Source organism: Muntiacus reevesi, chromosome 2, assembly GCF_963930625.1.
Source record: "Muntiacus reevesi chromosome 2, mMunRee1.1, whole genome shotgun sequence".
Taxonomy (NCBI): domain Eukaryota; kingdom Metazoa; phylum Chordata; class Mammalia; order Artiodactyla; family Cervidae; genus Muntiacus; species Muntiacus reevesi.
In genome coordinates, this window is record NC_089250.1 from 121,476,809 (window position 1) to 121,494,481 (window position 17,673).

Genomic DNA, 17,673 nt, shown 5'->3' on the forward strand with positions numbered 1-17,673 from the left:
ATAAACAGGCTGAAGTAAGCTTTAAAAAAATCTTTGATACTAATATTTGGTCTTTGACTTTAGTTCCTAACACAGAGCTCTCAAATCCCTGGGAATTTTCTGGGTAAGGAAAATGTCTTTGGTTCTAAAGAGTGGACTCTGGCTTCCTGTACAGTTTCAGGATGGGGACGGGTGACCATAAAATCAAACCATGATTATAAGCTTGGAACTTTCGACTCCACCCAACTCCCTATCCTCTGGGGAGGCAAAAGGAGCTGGAGATTGAGCTAATGATCCATCATATCTATGTGCTGAAGCCTCCATAAACAGTTTAAAAGTATGGGATTCATAGTTGCTATGTTGATAAACCCATGTATGCAGGAAGTATGGTACACCCGCACTCCAGAGGGACAGAAGATCGTGCTCTCAGGACCCTTCTAGACTCCACCCTGTGCATCTCTTCATTTGCCTGTTTCCATTAAAAACATCCTTTACAATAAATCAGCAATGGTTGATTTCTGTTTGAAATGGAACCGTTTCTGAATGAAACTGTTTTCCTGGGTTCTGTGAGTTGTTCTAGGAAATTAACAAACCCAAGGAGGTGGTTATAGAGAACTCCAGTTTGCAACCAAGCTGGACAGGAGTGTGGGTAACCTGGAGACCGACAACTTGATTGTGGTCTGAAGTGGAGCCATTTCGAGGAACTAGTCCTTCACCTGTGAGATCTGGTGCTAATTCCAGCCCGTTAGCATCAGAATTGCTTGATATGGAAAACCCACACAACTGGGGTGTGTGAGATAAAGGAGAACAGCGTTTCGTTCTAGACACAGGGCTTTAAGGTGGAGTGAACCAGAAGACATATAACTGACACAGCTCCATGGGGCCCACAGCAAAAGGGAAAGAGGTTTGGTGGGGCAAGGAGACCTTTCCATCTAGTGTCAGTGAAACACAGCTGGAGTGTGGTGGCCTGGGAGCTAAAGTAGACAGTTCTCTACACACCAAAGCCAGCCTTTGTCTTCTTCCTCCTTGGTGTGTTGTCAAGAGCAAAGCCAATGAGGTGCAGCTTGAGGGCCAACTGAAGGCCAACAATGAGAGATGTCTGACTGTCCCTGCACTGGCCTTGGCAGCAGCCAGTCATTACCAGCCACAGTTATAATTGGTGACCAGGGTCACTGAAACCTCGAACACTGAGCCCTGGCACTGTACTAGAAGTTTTACCTTTTCCCTTTTATATTTTTTCTCAACAACCATGCACTGTGAGCATTTATTTCCATTTTGAAGATGAGAAAACTGAGGGTCAGAGGGGTTAAGTAACCTCTATCCGCCTGACATGGGAAATAGAGAACAAAGAATTTTTGAGCCAAAGTTGTTGGGTTCCACAGCCTGTTCTCTTTACTCCAGGTTCTAGAGTGAAGCAAGAGGATGATTACCTTTAACGGCAGAGCAGACAGCTGAGGCCTCAACCTGGGCATTGAACTCTGAGTCTGAGCCATTTCCAGTTCTTCGATATTTCTCTCCCGGTCTTGTGTGTGTGATGAAAAACTTCCCCGGTGCCCATTGCTCAGGCTGTCTGTAGAGAATACCCCTGAATTGGCTGTGCTATTCTTCTCCTCGCTTGAGGTATTGCCACAAACACCTAGAAAAACAACCCAAGAGGAAATTGACAGCTTGGAAAAAGGCTGGTGTCTCGGCGGCATTTCTATGTGGGGCACTGTGTTTTCCTCCAATGATGCAGAGATCTTTCATAGCAGCTGGGAGCCATGTGAGTTCAGCACCTCATGAAAGATGATGCATTTAGAGTAGAGGAAGGGAGGATTCTGGATGTGTTCTAGAAGCTTAAATAGAGCTTATGTGACCCAATTGTGAAAACACAGGAGCAACGGACAGTTATAATGGCAGTTCCCCCTTACTAAGCTCTTGTCATGTGATGGGCACCGAACACACACATACATATGTGTCTTTCCATCTCTTTTACATACCCACCAGGAAGGTGTGACCCCAGTTCAAACATAAGAAAGCAAAGTGAAAAGGATTAAATCTTGCCCAAGACTCCATAACCGGCATGTAGCGGCACTCTTAGAGCTGGCCTCTTCCAGGGTCCCTGCTGATCACACCTGTAATCACTCTATGATCCAAAGACCAAAGTGTCCAGTCACTGGGAGCAACTTTGTACTAACTGATTGTGGATTCCTTTTGGGTGAAGACTGGGCCACTGATTCCCTTTTACCCCATGTCTTATCCTTGAGTTGACATAAAGCAGAGGAAAGAAACGGAAGAATCAATAGGCAAAACCCCGGACAAGGTAATTCACATTTCTGGACCTCAATTTCCTTATATCTAAAATAGAAATAATATCAACTACTTCACAGGGTTGGTGAGACTTAGAGATTATATACAGAGAAAGATGTTTATATATGGAGAGAGAGAGAGGGGGAGAGAGAGATTACATCTTAGTACTTGGTACTAAGAGCCTGGATACATGTATTTACTACTCATATGTTAGTATCAGTGATTCAACTAGATCCCAGTATATAGGAGGAAGGAACACAGTTAGATTTTCTTTAAATCTGGATATATAGACACACAAGTAAGTTTACAACTTTTGATAGACTCATCTCCACCCAAGAAAGTGCCCAAATCCAATGAATGAACTTAATTTAATGAATTAGATTAAAAGTTGTTCAATCCTAAAGGTATTCAGTAGAGAGTGGTGGAACCACTGTTCACTAATGCCTCATTTCTGACCATTTTATTCCGATTCTACTGTCATTGTCCTCTGGCAATGTTGGAAGCATCTGTTCATTTTCTTCCGTACCCTCAACAAGAGATGAGGACAGGACTTATGATTGGATTAAAATGTCAAGCTGTGCAACGTATGTCCTGCCTAATGGAAATACAAGCTAGGAGACTTTCTATGGGTAATTAAAACTCATTTTATTGTAGATGGTGATGACTGCTCCTGAGGGAATGATATCTGCCTTGTTCTTGACCTCAAATCTAGAGCACCTCCCCCAATAGCACCCCAACCAGATAGAAACTCCTGGCGATCAAGCCTCTGCCCACAGTGACCAGCTGGAGTCTCTGTGAAAACATCTTGCTCCAACAAAGGTAGCAGCTGTGTCGAGGAACCCCAGCTGTGACTGGGCAGAGTTACTAACAGGTGACAGGTTCCCAGGATGAAAGTACATGCAATTCAGAGGCACTGTGGGTACTCTATCATCTAAAATTCTAATATGAGACTGTGATTTTGAGCCTCACAGATTTGGGGTGCCACTTTTGGTCACCCCCCAATCCTAGCAGACACCCTTGACACAAATGACTCCAGCTCAACTGTATTATGTTTCTTGATTTAAGAAAAGGCTGGTTTGACTTCTCCTTTCTGTCCTTCCTGTGGAAAGTGTAGAGGGAAACCAAGGACAGCTAAAATAATGTGGGAAGAACAGTGACAATGTACAAAAGACAATAAAGCAGTGAGCTGCGGCTGGTATTTTGGAAGGGCTGGGCAGGCTCCTGGGTCAGCTCTAAACACAGGATGAAAGGCACATGTCTGAGGCCCCAGCGTGGCCACCTCTCCCACTCCCCACAGCTTCTGGACCAGGGGGAGCTGCAGCACCTGGGAAAGCCATCTGGTGATGGTGTACACGCATGCAAGAATGAGAGAGATTTTTCAGTGGGCAAGGCAAGGACGGCAACTACATTTAGGATCCAGAATTGCTGGCTGGTGTGGCTTGAAGCACTGCTGTACATAAGAAGGAATTATACAAAGCTCCTGAAGTGTGAGCCTTGCTTTGTAGGCAGTCTGCTGGCAAATTGCAGGATCATCCAACCAAAAAGCAGAGGAGGACCTAGGTAACTGGGAGGGAAAGAGATGTAAATATCTCCCCATTACTTCCACCAAGCCCCCACTAAATCTGCCCCAGATAAACATAGTAATATTGTTTTTTGATAGTAGATAATTGTCATATAGTTATCTAAAGGATGAATAAAAACATCTTTAAAAAAAAAAAAAACCTTTACTCACTTGATTGATCTGTAACATGCTGAGCCTTGACGAAGTAAGAACAGAATGCTTGTTATGTGAGTAACCCCCCGGCCCCATCTCCTTCCCTTTTGATTGCCACACCTATGCCCCAACTATGCAGAAATCCCACAGTAGCCACTTTTAATAAGGACTTGGGTGACAGGATGCAGATCCTCCCTGTCATGTAAGAAGAGTGGCAGCAAAACACACAATGGCTGCATCTGAAAAAGAACTAAGGTAGGCTTCTCCCATTCAGCAGGACAAGCAATGGTAGAGCCTGTGCTGGCCCTGAAATTGTGGAGTTTATTGATTTGTGCCAAAGCCATTACCACGGGGAAAGTAATAAACAAGACCTCCATGACTTAGAATCCCAGTCCCAGAAGGTAAAGATGCACTCCTGAGAATAAAGAAGACTCTTCAGCTTCTGAAAGCAAATGAAGACATACCTTTTGACTGAGAAATGATTAATTCTATGTTGTCAGGAGAATTCTGAATCATTCTAACAGCCATATCGAATGTGAAGCCCTCCAGACTGATGTGATTCAGGGCTAGTATCTGCCCTCCTGGAAGAATAAGACATCTCAGTCATCCCATCAAGAAAATGAAAAAGAGCAATTCCTTAAAGCAGCATCTCTGGCAATTTAAAAAGACATACCTGGTTTGATCTTTTTGGCTTTTTCAGCTGGTCCCCCGGGTATAATAGAAGATATAAAGATGCCAGGATCGACTTTGCCTACATCTTCCCCCTCATTAATCACAAAACCTATAGTCCAATTATATTAAAGAAGATGATAATGATTTTGCAACTCAGAGATGTTAGGTTATTTATTTGAGATTATGCAACTGATATTTGTACCTAGGCCCTCTGATATTCAAACAGCTCTTTCTACTCTGCCATGACACATGGAGAAAAGTAGATTGTCTCCCTTTCAGAAGCACAGCTAAAGCCCATCAATGTGCATGGATTTTGCTCCAATACATAATCAGAGATAAGAAAAAGATGATTTTTAATCAAGTAATTTCTCTCAGTGCCTTATTTCTTATCAAGTTATAATAAGATTTTTAGGGGTCTTCAAATGTGGTAAATTGTAAGAGGTGAAAAATACTGTCTATTCTTCTCCATCACTAAGAATTTCAATATACTAAGAAATGGTGTTAGGTGAAAAATTGTTTTTCTACCTTGTTCTTAGATTTTCAAGATATGCACTCCAAAATCTTATAGGATCTAAAAAGAAACTTTTGTCCCCAAAGTCCCATTACTCATTAGGGATATTTAAAGGGAAGAAAATGAAGTGATCACTGAAAAAAGGCAAATTGGAAGAGGACAGGCAGGAAAAGGGAGTAGGAAAGTCTAAAGGGAAAAATGGTACACACCTCCTTTCTTCCCAGAGAGAGAGAGAGACTGGGACTTCTCTACCGGGGGCCCTCTTACCAAAACCACGGTGTGGGTCCCGGCTCAGAGTCACACGCACAATTTCTCCATCTGGTTCAGCTACAAAGCTTCTTCTCCTGTTATTTCGTGATCCTAGATATGGAAACAAAGCCACACATTGTGCTTTTTCCCAAAATTATCTGAGATGTAACGCAAAAGGTATGAACAGCATTTCACACACACATGCATGTGCACATGCATGATACTGGACATGGATTACTAAACACATACCAGATGAGCTCACTGGGTCAGTGGTGGCTCATCAAAAGCAGAGGCAAGGCAGGGTGGGCCATGTGTTTGTTCTGCATGACTTATTACAGCTATTCTTTTTCTATACTGGTCTTAGGATAAGACAGAATTTGAGCAGAGATGACTTTGCTGACAGGGCTTCCCAAGGAGTACAATGGTCAAGAATCTGCCTACCTACCGATGAAGGAGATGGAAGAGACATAGGTTTGATCCCTGGGTCGAGAAGATCCCCTGCAGGAGAAAATGGCAACCCACTCCAGTATTTTTGTCTGGATAATCCCATGAAGAGTGGAGTTTAGAGGACTACAGTCCATGGGGTCACAAAGAGTCGGAAACAGCTGAGCAACTGAGCATATACAACCTTGCTGACAATGAAAGCTAAAACTAAATTTGGAGCACAGAGATGAGACAGCAAAGTCTTCCTCTTGTTGGCCCATCACCACCAGGGGTGACGTGGCCTCAAAGTCAGCGGAGGCACCCTGCAAGTTTTCCCCCAGCTTGGGTCTTACAGGCGACTCAAGACAGAGCCTTAAGGGGCATTCCAGTGCTGACCACAGAGCACATGGAAAAATCCCCAAATGGTAACCCACCCCCCAAGGATTTCCACATCACTCCTTCCCACAAGGCACCATAATGGGACTGGCACACAGGTCATGTAAAGAGCCACCTGGTGGTATTCCAGATCCAGCCCCCAGGCTTAATGCTCATCCAATATAAATATCTTCTCTAATTCAGGAATCTTTATGTCCCACTGGGGACCTTCCTAGAGGATATATGACAAAGGGGGAGGCTGCCTGCCCTGTATATGTTTTCTGGTAAGAGAAAGTGAAAGTATTATTTGCTCAGTCATGTTTGACTCTTTGCAACCCCATGGATTGTAGCCCGCCAGATTCCCCTGTCCATGGACTTTTCCAGCCAAGAATACTGGAGTGAGTTGCCATTTCCTTCTCCAGGGAATTTTCCAGGGATTGAACCCAGGTCCCCCGCACTGTGGGCAAATTCTTTACCATCTGAGTCACCAGGGAATCCCCTTTCTGGTAAGTAGTGGGACATGATATTCTGGGACTGCATGAAGAGTTGTAACAAAAATGAATGAAGCATTTTTCTAACCATGCCTCTCCATGGCAGGTATGCCTCTCACGGGACCAGAGTGCTCAGAATCTTGGCCAGTGCTCACACATTTCAGATCGATGTGACCAGCCCAAGCCAAAGGTGGACCACAAGGGCTCTTCTCAACCATAAGTAGTTTTGAGATTAATGGAAAAGCAAAAAGACTGTGAACATTATTGGAGAAGCAAAATGAAGTGATGGCAAAAGACTGAAACCAAGCATGATGTGTAATGTTTTCTTTACCCCTACTTGGCCAATGGTTGGCCTGTACCTGTGAGCATGCTCTGAGCAGGCTGCCTAGAGAGAGGGTCACAAGCTGTTGGCTTCTGAATCAAACAGAGACGCTCCAGCTGCTCTCGGCCAAGGCAGGGGCTGTGGGGAAAGACAATAAGTTTGATAAGAGGCCCCTGGGAGGCAGCTTCCCACCATTCAGAGTATGTGTGGTGGTCCCATGCTCTTATCGGTCAGCAGATCCATAGACGCCATCAAAGGCTGATCTGGTTATTCGAAGTACACTGGAAGGAATGGCTTTGGGAGCTTTCTCTCATAGAGGAGACCCTAGAGTCACCCAGGTCCCCTTTGAACCTCCCATTATCTCTTCTTTGGGTTTGATAAGCAGCCTTTCAAAACCTCCACTTTCTTAACTATAACAAAAGAATAATATTCCTATTTCCCAAGACTGTGATGGCTGCAAACTAAGGTAGTATGCATACAGCACTGCTGCTTTTAGTGGGTCCTGATTTTTTGTTGTTTGCTTTCATTTTTTAGCTGGCCAGCCATGCTCCAGCATCCCCACTGTGATGGCCCCTGAGGTCTTCACACAATAACTTACCTGCTGATCCTTGCAGCTGAAAACAGGAACCTCTCATGCTGGCATTCAATTGAATTTGCTGAGACAGCATTCTAGCAAACAAAGGATGTTCTAGGCCCTAGGAGAATAATGAATGAAGTGGGGAGCCTGCCCTACCCACAGGGCCACTTCTGCTCAAGATAGCTACATTCAGGGAGAACAAAGTAGAGAATGAGCAGGAAGAACAGAGGCAAAGCCACAGGACTTAGAGGCTAGGAAAAAGCCAGCACTGGGCCTCATCTGAAGAAGGCAGGCCAGGAGATCAACCATCTGAACAGATCCAGTAACACTTTATCACCCAGGGTGGCCCCAACTTCAGGGACTCCACACCTGCCCCCACTGTTTTAGGCAGCTAGACCAAGGTGGAGAAGGATGCTGGCAGGCAGCTTGCCACCAAGCCTCTCACTGTACCCTTGGATCAGTGTTTTTATGTTACATATATTTGACCACAGTTAAAATAAGAGACCCTAAATTTCCCTTTTCATGGAAAGTCATCAGTAACCTCTGATGAAAGAGATGGGAATGCCAGACCACCTGACCTGCCTCTTAAGAAACCTGTATGCAGGTCAGGAAGCAACAGTTAGAACTGGACATGGAACAACAGGCTGGTTCCAAATAGGAAAAGCAGTACGTCAAGGCTGTATATTGTCACCCTGCTTATTTAACTTATATGCAGAGAACATCATGAGAAATGCTGGGCTGGAAGAAGCACACACTGGAATCAAGATTGCCAGGAGAAATATCAATAACCTCAGATATGCAGATGACACCACCCTTATGTGAGAAAGTGAAGAACCAAAGAGCCTCTTGATGAAAGTGAAAGAGGAGAGTGAAAAAGTAGGCTTAAAGCTCAACATTCAGAAAACTAAGATCATGGCATCTGATCCCATCACTTCACAGCAAATAGATGGGGAAACAGTGGCAGACTTTATTTTGGGGGGCTCCAAAATCACTGTAAATGATGACTGCAGCCATGAAATTAAAAGATGCTTACTCCTTGGAAGGAAAGTTATGACCAACCTAGATAGCATATTAAAAAGCAGAGACATTACTTTGTCAACAAAGGTCCATCTAGTCAAGGCTATGGTTTTTCCAGTAGTCATGTATGGATGTGAGAGTTGGACTATAAAGAAAGCTGAGCATCAAAGAATTGATGCTTTTGGACTATGGTGTTGGAGAAGACTCTTGAGAGTCCCTTGGGCTGCAAGGAGATCCAACCAATCCATCCTAAAGGAGATCAGTCCTGAGTGTTTGTTGGAAGGACTGATGTTGAAGCTGAAACTCCAATACTTTGGCCACCTGATGTGAAGAGCTGATTCATTTGAAAAGACCCTGATGCTGGGAAAGATTGAAGGCAGGTGGAGAAGGGGACAACAGAGGATGAGATGGTTGAATGGCGTCACCAACTCAATGGGCATAAGTTTGGGTAAACTCCGGGAGTTGGTGATGGACAGGGAGGCTTGGTATGCTGCGTTTCATGGGGCTGCAAAGAATTGGACACGACTGAGCAACTGAACTGACTGACTGATGCAAGTCATTAAGGGTTGTGAAAAACTGGCATTCATAAACTAAAAGTAGAGGAGTACCAGATATTACTGAGGACTCTGATTCAGCTTTCAATTGAGAAGGCTGACTGCCATGCAATGTTGCCAGTCCCCTCATGGTCATGTCCACTAGCAGGTCACTGGAAGGGTATTTTGCAGTCTGACTCATTTGAAAAGACCCTGATGCTGGGAGGGATTAGGGGCAGGAGGAGAAGGGGACGACAGAAGATGAGATGGTTGAATGGCGTCACCGACTCAATGGACATAAGTTTGGGTAAACTCCGGGAGTTGGTGATGGACAGGGAGGCCTGGTGTGCTGCGTTTCATAGGGTTGCAAAGAGTTGAACACGACTGAGCAACTGAACTGACTGACTGATGCGAGTCATTAAGGGTTGTGAAAAACTGGCATTCATAAACTAAAAGTAGAGGAGTACCAGAGATTACTGAGGACTCTGATTCAGCTTTCGATTGAGAAGGCTGGCTACCATGCAATGTTGCCAGTCCCCTCATGGTCATGTCCACTAGCAGGTCACTGGAAGGGTATTTTGCAGTCAAAACATTCTCAAGATGGCCTCGAGTCAGTCATGGCTTCTTTGAGCTTTTAATCTATCAAGTGAGCTGAGCACACCATCCCAGTCATCCCCACCAGGGGGCTGGGCATATAAATAAACACAGTCTTGGAGCCTTCAGACCAGTCCAGATGAGTACCATCAAGAGGAGAAGAATCAGCCAGCCAAGCCCTGCCCTAAATTTGTAACCCAGAAAATTGTGAAACAGAATAACAAAATACCTGTTATTTTAAGCCACTGTGCTTTGGAGTTGTTTGTTACACAGTAATAGATAGTTTTGCTTCATCATTATTGATTGGGTTTGCAGTATATGGTGATATATATTTGCATCAACAGAATTGGGAGCCATAATTTTCTATGAATTGCTTTAAGATATAATATATGCATCACAATCCAAATCAACCACCATTTCCTCTTGCTGAAACAGATGTATAACTCATTCCAAAGAACAGCTCCTATAATATCTTCATTGGTCACATGCTGCCTGTGAATCTGTGCTATTTATAGAACTTACCATGGTAGTGCAATCCAACTTACAGGCTATTTTAAAATTTATGGATCATTGTGTTATAATGTAGAGTTATGTTGATAAGCTCATTATTTTCCCTTGCAAATTAAATTACAAGTGATTCATCAACAAAGAAAGCAGCAGTAGGGTAGCAGTTAGGAGTGCAGATTCCAGGGCCAGTTGTGTGTGTTCAAGTCTCAAAATGGGAGAAAATAGAAACTACTTTGTAGGGTTGTGAAGGTTAAAGTCTTTGATGGGTACAGTGTTTAGAATAGTACCTGGTTCATGACAAACCCGAAAAGGCTACTACAACTTGTTTATTTTGTCCTCATCAATTTCATATCATCACCTAGCTCTTTCTCCACCAAAAGATAGAGCAACATAGTAGTAGGGGGACATGGGATATGCCTTAGAGGGCATAGCATAGATTTGGCCCACAGAGAGTCTTCGGGAAATCTCCGTGGAATTAATTGATCATTACCCAATGAATGCATACTTCCCTGAGACATTGGACCTCCTTTAAACAATGTCTTCACATCGGGATTGCTCCAGAGCACCAAGTAGATGTTGGTTCAGACCCAGAGAACAGATGAGTCAAACCCACCTGCCTCTGAGTCCTTGTGCCCTCGTCCCCTTGCTGGCGTCCATGGTGAAGTTATCCAGGGACCTGTGCAGCAGGCCTCCCGTGGCATCCTCCAATCCGGGTACGAACAGCGCGTTTTCTGAGCATGACAGTCTCTGAATCCAAGTGAGTTGGTTGGACTGGGCCAGGTGTGCTAGACTCAGACTGGCCATTTGCACACACTTATCAGAGTCTGAAATATGGCAGAAACAGACAAACATAAAAACCCACAGGAATGATGCTGGGTCCATCACTCTTATGGCAGCAACACATCACAGGCCCCAGGTGCTGTCCTGGCTTTTCTTTGTCTGCATGGAGGGGCCTATTTTTCCTCATGCTGGCTCATGGAGCTGCTGTGATGAGCCCTGAGAATGCCAAGTCTGCCTAGTTAGCACTCACTAAGGAAAGAAAACTCAGACACACAGGTAGAAAGAGAAGGGATACCCTCCATCCCCCGGCAGCTGACAGGGCTTTGAGCCACAGTTAACCACAGTGTCACAGCGCCAGCAGAGCCTTGTGTAAAATTAACTGCCGCCACCCGTTCTGCTCGCTGCCTTTACAAACCATCCTCCGAATGTTAACAAATAGGTCTGAAGATTACCTGAGCTCCCAAGATTGCTCTCTGCCCTGTGGAACATAATCTTTCATCCCTACACAGCTTAGTTTCCTTACTAATAAGATTTAAGATCCGATTTTCTGAAATATGAATAGATCAGATGTGTTGTCTTCCAGTTTTAGCAATGCCCTCCCTCCCTTCTTGCAGAAAGAGGTAACAAATGATTTTGATGAAATCCCTAATGTGAGCCCAGGAACGTGAGTGACTCTCACCACTTCACTGTTTATGTCATTCGTAAGAAACTGGATTCGATAGATAGATTCCTTAAATTAACTAGGATTTATACAAAGCCCAGTTTGTAATTTGAAAAAAGAAAATGATGACTTTGTTTTGACTATCAACAGATGGTACAACCCTGCTACGACCAAGAAGCAAAGAATGCTCAGCACATGGCATTTGTGTGGCTCCAGTTGTATGTATGAGTGTGTGTGTCTGCGCTCATATCTAAAGCACAGTGAGGTGTCTTCAGTGAGAGCTTGTCCATGAGCATTATTTCCTCTAGTAGACAATCCGCATTACCTACAACGGTGCCTGGTTTGTTGTCAGACTGTACCCACTGAAAAAGGTAGCTCTTTTTCTTTTTTTTTGCCTCACAACATAGCATGTGGGATCTTAATTCCCTGACCAGGGATCAAACTTGCACCGCCTGCAGGAATCATAATCACTGGACTGCCAGAGAAGTCCCAAGGTAGCCTTTAAAAAATACTTTGAGGGAACATTCTGTGTCTAGGAGGCATTCAGTATCATTATTCACATACAGTAGGCAAGGGAGATGGAGAAGGAAATGGCAACCCACTCCAGAATTCTTGCCTGGGAAGTCCCATGGACAGATGGAGTTACAAAAGAGTCAGACACAACTTAGCAACTGAACAACAACAGGCAAGGAAGGAAAGAAGACTAAACGCAATTTGAATATGATATAGCAACAATGACAGTAATATCCACACTAGCAGCCTACCCATCCTGTGTGCTTATCACATGCCAGGCACAGTGGTAAGCATGTTATCTGTATTGTCTCATTTAATCCTCACGAGAACCCTGTGGGTTAGATATTGTTATACCCACTTTATAGATGAGGAAAAGTGAGGCTGAGTGAGAGTTAACAATTTGCTCAAGGTCCCCAGGTTTTGTAGGTGGTAGAGCAAAACTCACTCAGCTGACTTTACAGCCCATACCAGAAAATGGATGTACAGAGGACATGGAGATAAAAACAGCACAGGAGATAGATCTGAAGCATGTCCAGCCCCCTCTGATTGCCAAGGTCTAAAGGGACAGTGACCTTAGCCTTAATTATGGTGGATATTTAATACTCACAGGGAGACACTGTAGGGAAAGAAAGTGGTGACAGGGACTCAGCTCAAAAAGGTTTTGTGGGTTTCAAAGAAGCCTATGCATAGAGGTTGGTGGTACAGGAAGAAGAGGATGTGCCCTAAGAGAGGAAGCTCCAGAAGGTAGCAGAGGAGTAAGATCACCAAGGGCCTGAATTCCCAGCAGAGTTCTGTCCCCAGCAGAAGATGGAGAGCATTTGGGCACCAGAGAGGAAGCCACAAGGAAACGGAACAGGGAATTGGGGCAGGATGGTGGCTGGTCACAGCAGATCTGTGGAGTCTTACAGCCACAAGCTTGTGGAAGGGCCACAAGTACCCCTGAAGCTTCCGGCCATCTGTCTGAAAGGACGAGAAAAGGCCTGTGGTCCCCCTCTGCAATGCTGACAGATTCTCTCTGATTTAATCCTGAATTTATGCACTTGTAGAAGCTCGGTGATTTTTCTCTCTCCCCAGGGAATCAAATATAACTATAAAGTAATATGCTTGTTGAGACAATTCACAGAAGAATGGCTAAGAAACACTTGGAAAATGTCCAACTTCCCAACAGTCAAAGAAATGTCAAGTGAAACAATACTAAGAAATCATTTCTCCCTATAAATGAACAAAGATAAACATGATAATATCTGTTCCAGCAAAGATGCAATAAAACAGGCACAATGATACTGGGCATGGGAATGGCACTCAGAAAAACAGCAAAAGCCCTAAAAATGCCCCTGCCTTTGTATCCCCAATTTAAATGAAATCTAGCTTAAAGAAATAATACAAGATACAAAAAAATTTTTCTTCCACTGATGTTTGCTGCAATATTATTTATGATATTAGAAACTGAAAAGTAAACATAAAATCAAAATAGAGAAACAATTAATTAAATGATTGTATTTCCATACCAATTATCCATCCATTCATTCAAAAAACATGTGTTAGTATTAACCATCTCCCACTTGATACACCTCTCTTTCATGCTGGAACAGTAAAGGCAGGGACCTTCTCCCTACCCTCTGGGAACTCCCAGCTCACTGAAAACTGGAGGTAGACACATCCACAAATAAAAGGGGCAGAACACCACATGTGAGAAGATGGAGCCTGCACAAAAGAAGGAGTAGTCAGTTCCATCTGGGAAGGCAGTACAGAGGCAGTTAACTAGCAAGGACTTCAAGGAGCAGATTGTCCCTGAACTTATTCTTGGAGAATCACTTATCTTGGTTGTCTGAGCCTGGAAAAGCATGGCAAGTAGAGGCCATGCAAATATTAGATTCCCCAAAATTCCTATTATGGTAGATTTTGTAGTTTGGGAAAACAGTGTATTATGAGCAAAACAGGTTTTAAAAGACTAATTTTGCTAGTAAGCTCACGGTGTCTTTATAAATATTTTATGTTCATTGATATCAGGCAATAAAATAGATACTGATGATGTCTAACACTTTATCTCAGCAATAGCAGGTAAGACGCAGTTTATATTCATTATTTTTAGCTTCCTGGAAACATCATAGAAATGCTACTCTGTGACTTCAAAGACGTATTTATATATTTATTTGGTTTTGCTGAAAATAAGAGGCCACTTTTATTTTCTGTATTTGGTTCTGCATCTGAACGCTCAACAATTTTGTTTCCTAGTTGATCCCCAACCCCAGGAGGCCAGGACCCAGTGCTGCAGCTCCCCTGTGAATTGACTGGTGCCAAACAAAACCCCTTGGCACACTGCAGTCTATGGGGTCGCAAAGAGTCGGACACGACTGAACGACTGGACAACAATAAGAAACAAAACCCTCACAAGCAGGAGCTGCCATTACTAGTCACAGGGAGCCATGACCATCACACATTCACTCTAGATGAGCAAGAAACAGCACGGCCCATCCTTGGAGAACAGCACAACCTGTCGGATGAACAGTTGCTCAACTGAGGACACCAAGGCCCAGAAAGGGCAAGTGAGTGTTCAGTCACGCAGCTAGTAAATGGCCTAGCTCTGGGTCTGTTGGACTCCAAGGTCCACATTCCAAGCCCGGGCTTCATCTGCATCCAGATCACCTGGGTTCTTTTACAAGTGCAGATTCTGATTTAGGGGCCTGAGATTCTGCATTCCTAGCTGGCTCCCAGGTGATGTACCCACAGAGACCACTCTGGAAATATGAATGGTGAAACCACTATATTATATTGCTCCCTGTTTTAAATGAATAGGAAATAATGGTGAGAGCTCAACAATAAATGTGATATTCCCAGGCTTCAAACCCAAATAGCTTTAGGTTGAGAACGTAGGGTCTACTCACCACTTGTAACTCCAGGAGAGCTCATCTGAGCGTTAAACCCATGCTGGGCGCAGCACAGGCCCAGCAAATATTTACAGGTCTTGACTGAATCAGTGACAAATGTGTGCTTTTTCCCAGTGATGCTGCTTGTGATGATGAACTTCTTTCGCTGTGGGGAACAAATGCTGACTTTAAAATATTGATCATTCTCACCCATCCATCGGAGCACAACTATCCAGAAAATAACCAAATGCAGGAGCTGTCAGTTGGATACCAGTGTGGTAGGCATCCAGAAGGGTATGGTAGATGTTATCTGACTATGGCCCAACGTTTTTTCTTAGATTAAATACACCTTTTTTCCCCCTTCATTCATAAATCAAATGTTTCTTTACTGAGCAATTGCTATCTGCAAAGGACTGTGCTAGGTGAAAAGAATACGAAATGAGTTCAGTACAGGCATTGCCCTCAGCAAGGAGTGAATATAATTTCCATGTGCATTGGGAAAGGTCATTAAATACAGTTTGCATTGTCCAAACTCTCAGACATGGAAGGCAAAATCTCAGCTAGCAGGTTTATAGAAAAGATAAAATCACATCAGTAACCTCATATTTCATGCTGTTATGTGCCAGGTTCTGTTCTAAATCCTCTCTGTGTTTTAATTCATTTCATCCTAGAAGCTACAGAATGAGAGCAGTCCCATCATTATCCTTATTCTACAGATGAGGAAGCAGATGGAGACTCCTCAGAATGCAGCAGGAACTGAGGTCATATCACCAGGAAACACTTCCTCAGTATTTATACCTTCAAGGCCCATGCACAAAGGGATAATTTGTGTACAGCTCATTGAGATAGACTGGAGAGGACTATCTATATGGGCCTATTTAAATGGAGCTTCCCAGAAAAGATCCTTAAATGTTTGCAATATATAACTCTAATAAGAACAATGAAATATACAGTAATAGAAATTATTTTAAATATCAATTTATATAAAACTTCCAAATAAAATCTCTATTCTAGATATTTCATAAGAACCTTGAGCTTGCTCCTGTAAAGATAATTTTATAAATACAGGTTTTATGCTTGAAAGGGCACTCTGAAACCCCTGAACTTCTTTAAGGCTAATCCCTTTAAATTTGTGATAGTTACCATTCCCAAGAAACTCCATTCACACAATCAAATATTAACAAAGGGTGACAACTGTTCATTGCTTTCCCTCTAAGAAACTCTTTTTTACCATTAACCTAATTTCAGATAATTTAAGCATCCTCTAAATATCCTTTACTTTTATTAACAAATTAATGTTGAACCTGTACTAATGTGAACGGATTTTGAATTCAACTGAATTATATCTAGTATTTTTTATTTAGTGCGTTTTCTCAAACATTCATAGATGCTATCCAACTATCCTTATAAATTTTTCCTCAGTATTCAAATTATAATGTCTAAACTCCACTGGTTGATCATTTTATCCATACTTTTCCAAAGTTGACTATTTGTTTAGAATCCATATACTTTTTCAGTATGCATTGATATGCTTATACACAGTCATGACAATTTTATATTAAGTTCACTCAGGTATTAAAAATCTTGGATAAGTCATTTTTTAAATTGAATAACTCTTCTTTAACAAATCTATAAAAAGAGAGAATTATTCACACATGCACACACATGCACACATATACACCACATCTTTCTTTCAGACCATAAACTCTTGCCAAACTCTTATACTTTTGAACCCCAGTGCCCTAAGGTATTAAAAACCCCAGAGAGTAGAATTTCTATCTCATTTCTTGACATGAAGCTGAAAGAAGTCTTGACTGTAGTGGTTTAGATTTTTTTTTTTCCACTTTGATAACATCATTTAATGGGAAAATCATATCTTCAAGCCAACTTTCACACAAGCAAACTGCTCTGTGAATAAGATGATGTGTAACTTGAATCTCAGGGTTTTCAGCACAAACACAAAAAATGTATTTACATCTGTGTTATTACAGACAAAAATACTTGGTGTTTCTGTAACATCATGTTTGTTTCAAAGCATGTTTTATCATTTCAAATATTTCTTCCCTAGTAATTTTGTTGTTGCTTCTGTTCCTTTGCAGGCTTATTTATTTGTTTGGCTTGACACATCTTTGCAGGCTAAGATTCTCTGAGACAGAGGCAGATGTGCCCAGCTAAGGAAGTTGAAACTCCAGACCCCTACTTGGGAAGGCCATTTCCTGGAAGGGAACCAGCAACAGCTTCATATGTTTTTATAAAATGTAAAAAGAAAGATGCTTTCACCACAATCAGTTAAAATCACTGACTCTTCTTTCGACTGCAACTCAGTTTTATTTTTCTCACCAGAAGTAACACTGCATGATGGAGAAGCAGACCCCACTAAGGAGAAACTGAAATGAATGGGGCTGCTTTCAACGTACAGTTAATGGGATTTATTTATGAGATTTGCAGTCTCTCCTGCAACAGTTTATTGCCAGCCATCCCAGAATACTCCTTGCATTGGACCAACTCACCTAAAGTCTCAGCATAAAGACAAAGGGCCAGTAGTCATGTAAAACTGACTATGCCCTACAATACCCAGCCTCAGAAGTATGTGGCGTCA

The 17,673-nt window shown here is 42.8% G+C and overlaps 1 protein-coding gene across 1 annotated transcript in view; it reads right to left on the bottom strand.

Moving 5' to 3' along the window:
* FRMPD2 (FERM and PDZ domain containing 2) overlaps window positions 1-17,673 on the bottom strand; it is a 64,359-nt gene that overhangs the window by 16,192 nt on the left and 30,494 nt on the right. The window contains exons 13-20 of the mRNA XM_065919939.1: window positions 15,096-15,240; window positions 14,506-14,517; window positions 10,867-11,077; window positions 7,063-7,163; window positions 5,433-5,525; window positions 4,656-4,763; window positions 4,447-4,563; window positions 1,410-1,615 (exon numbers count right to left, since the gene is read on the bottom strand). Coding sequence (XP_065776011.1) covers window positions 1,410-1,615; window positions 4,447-4,563; window positions 4,656-4,763; window positions 5,433-5,525; window positions 7,063-7,163; window positions 10,867-11,077; window positions 14,506-14,517; window positions 15,096-15,240 — 993 coding nt within the window. The remainder of the gene's footprint in view (window positions 1-1,409; window positions 1,616-4,446; window positions 4,564-4,655; window positions 4,764-5,432; window positions 5,526-7,062; window positions 7,164-10,866; window positions 11,078-14,505; window positions 14,518-15,095; window positions 15,241-17,673) is intronic.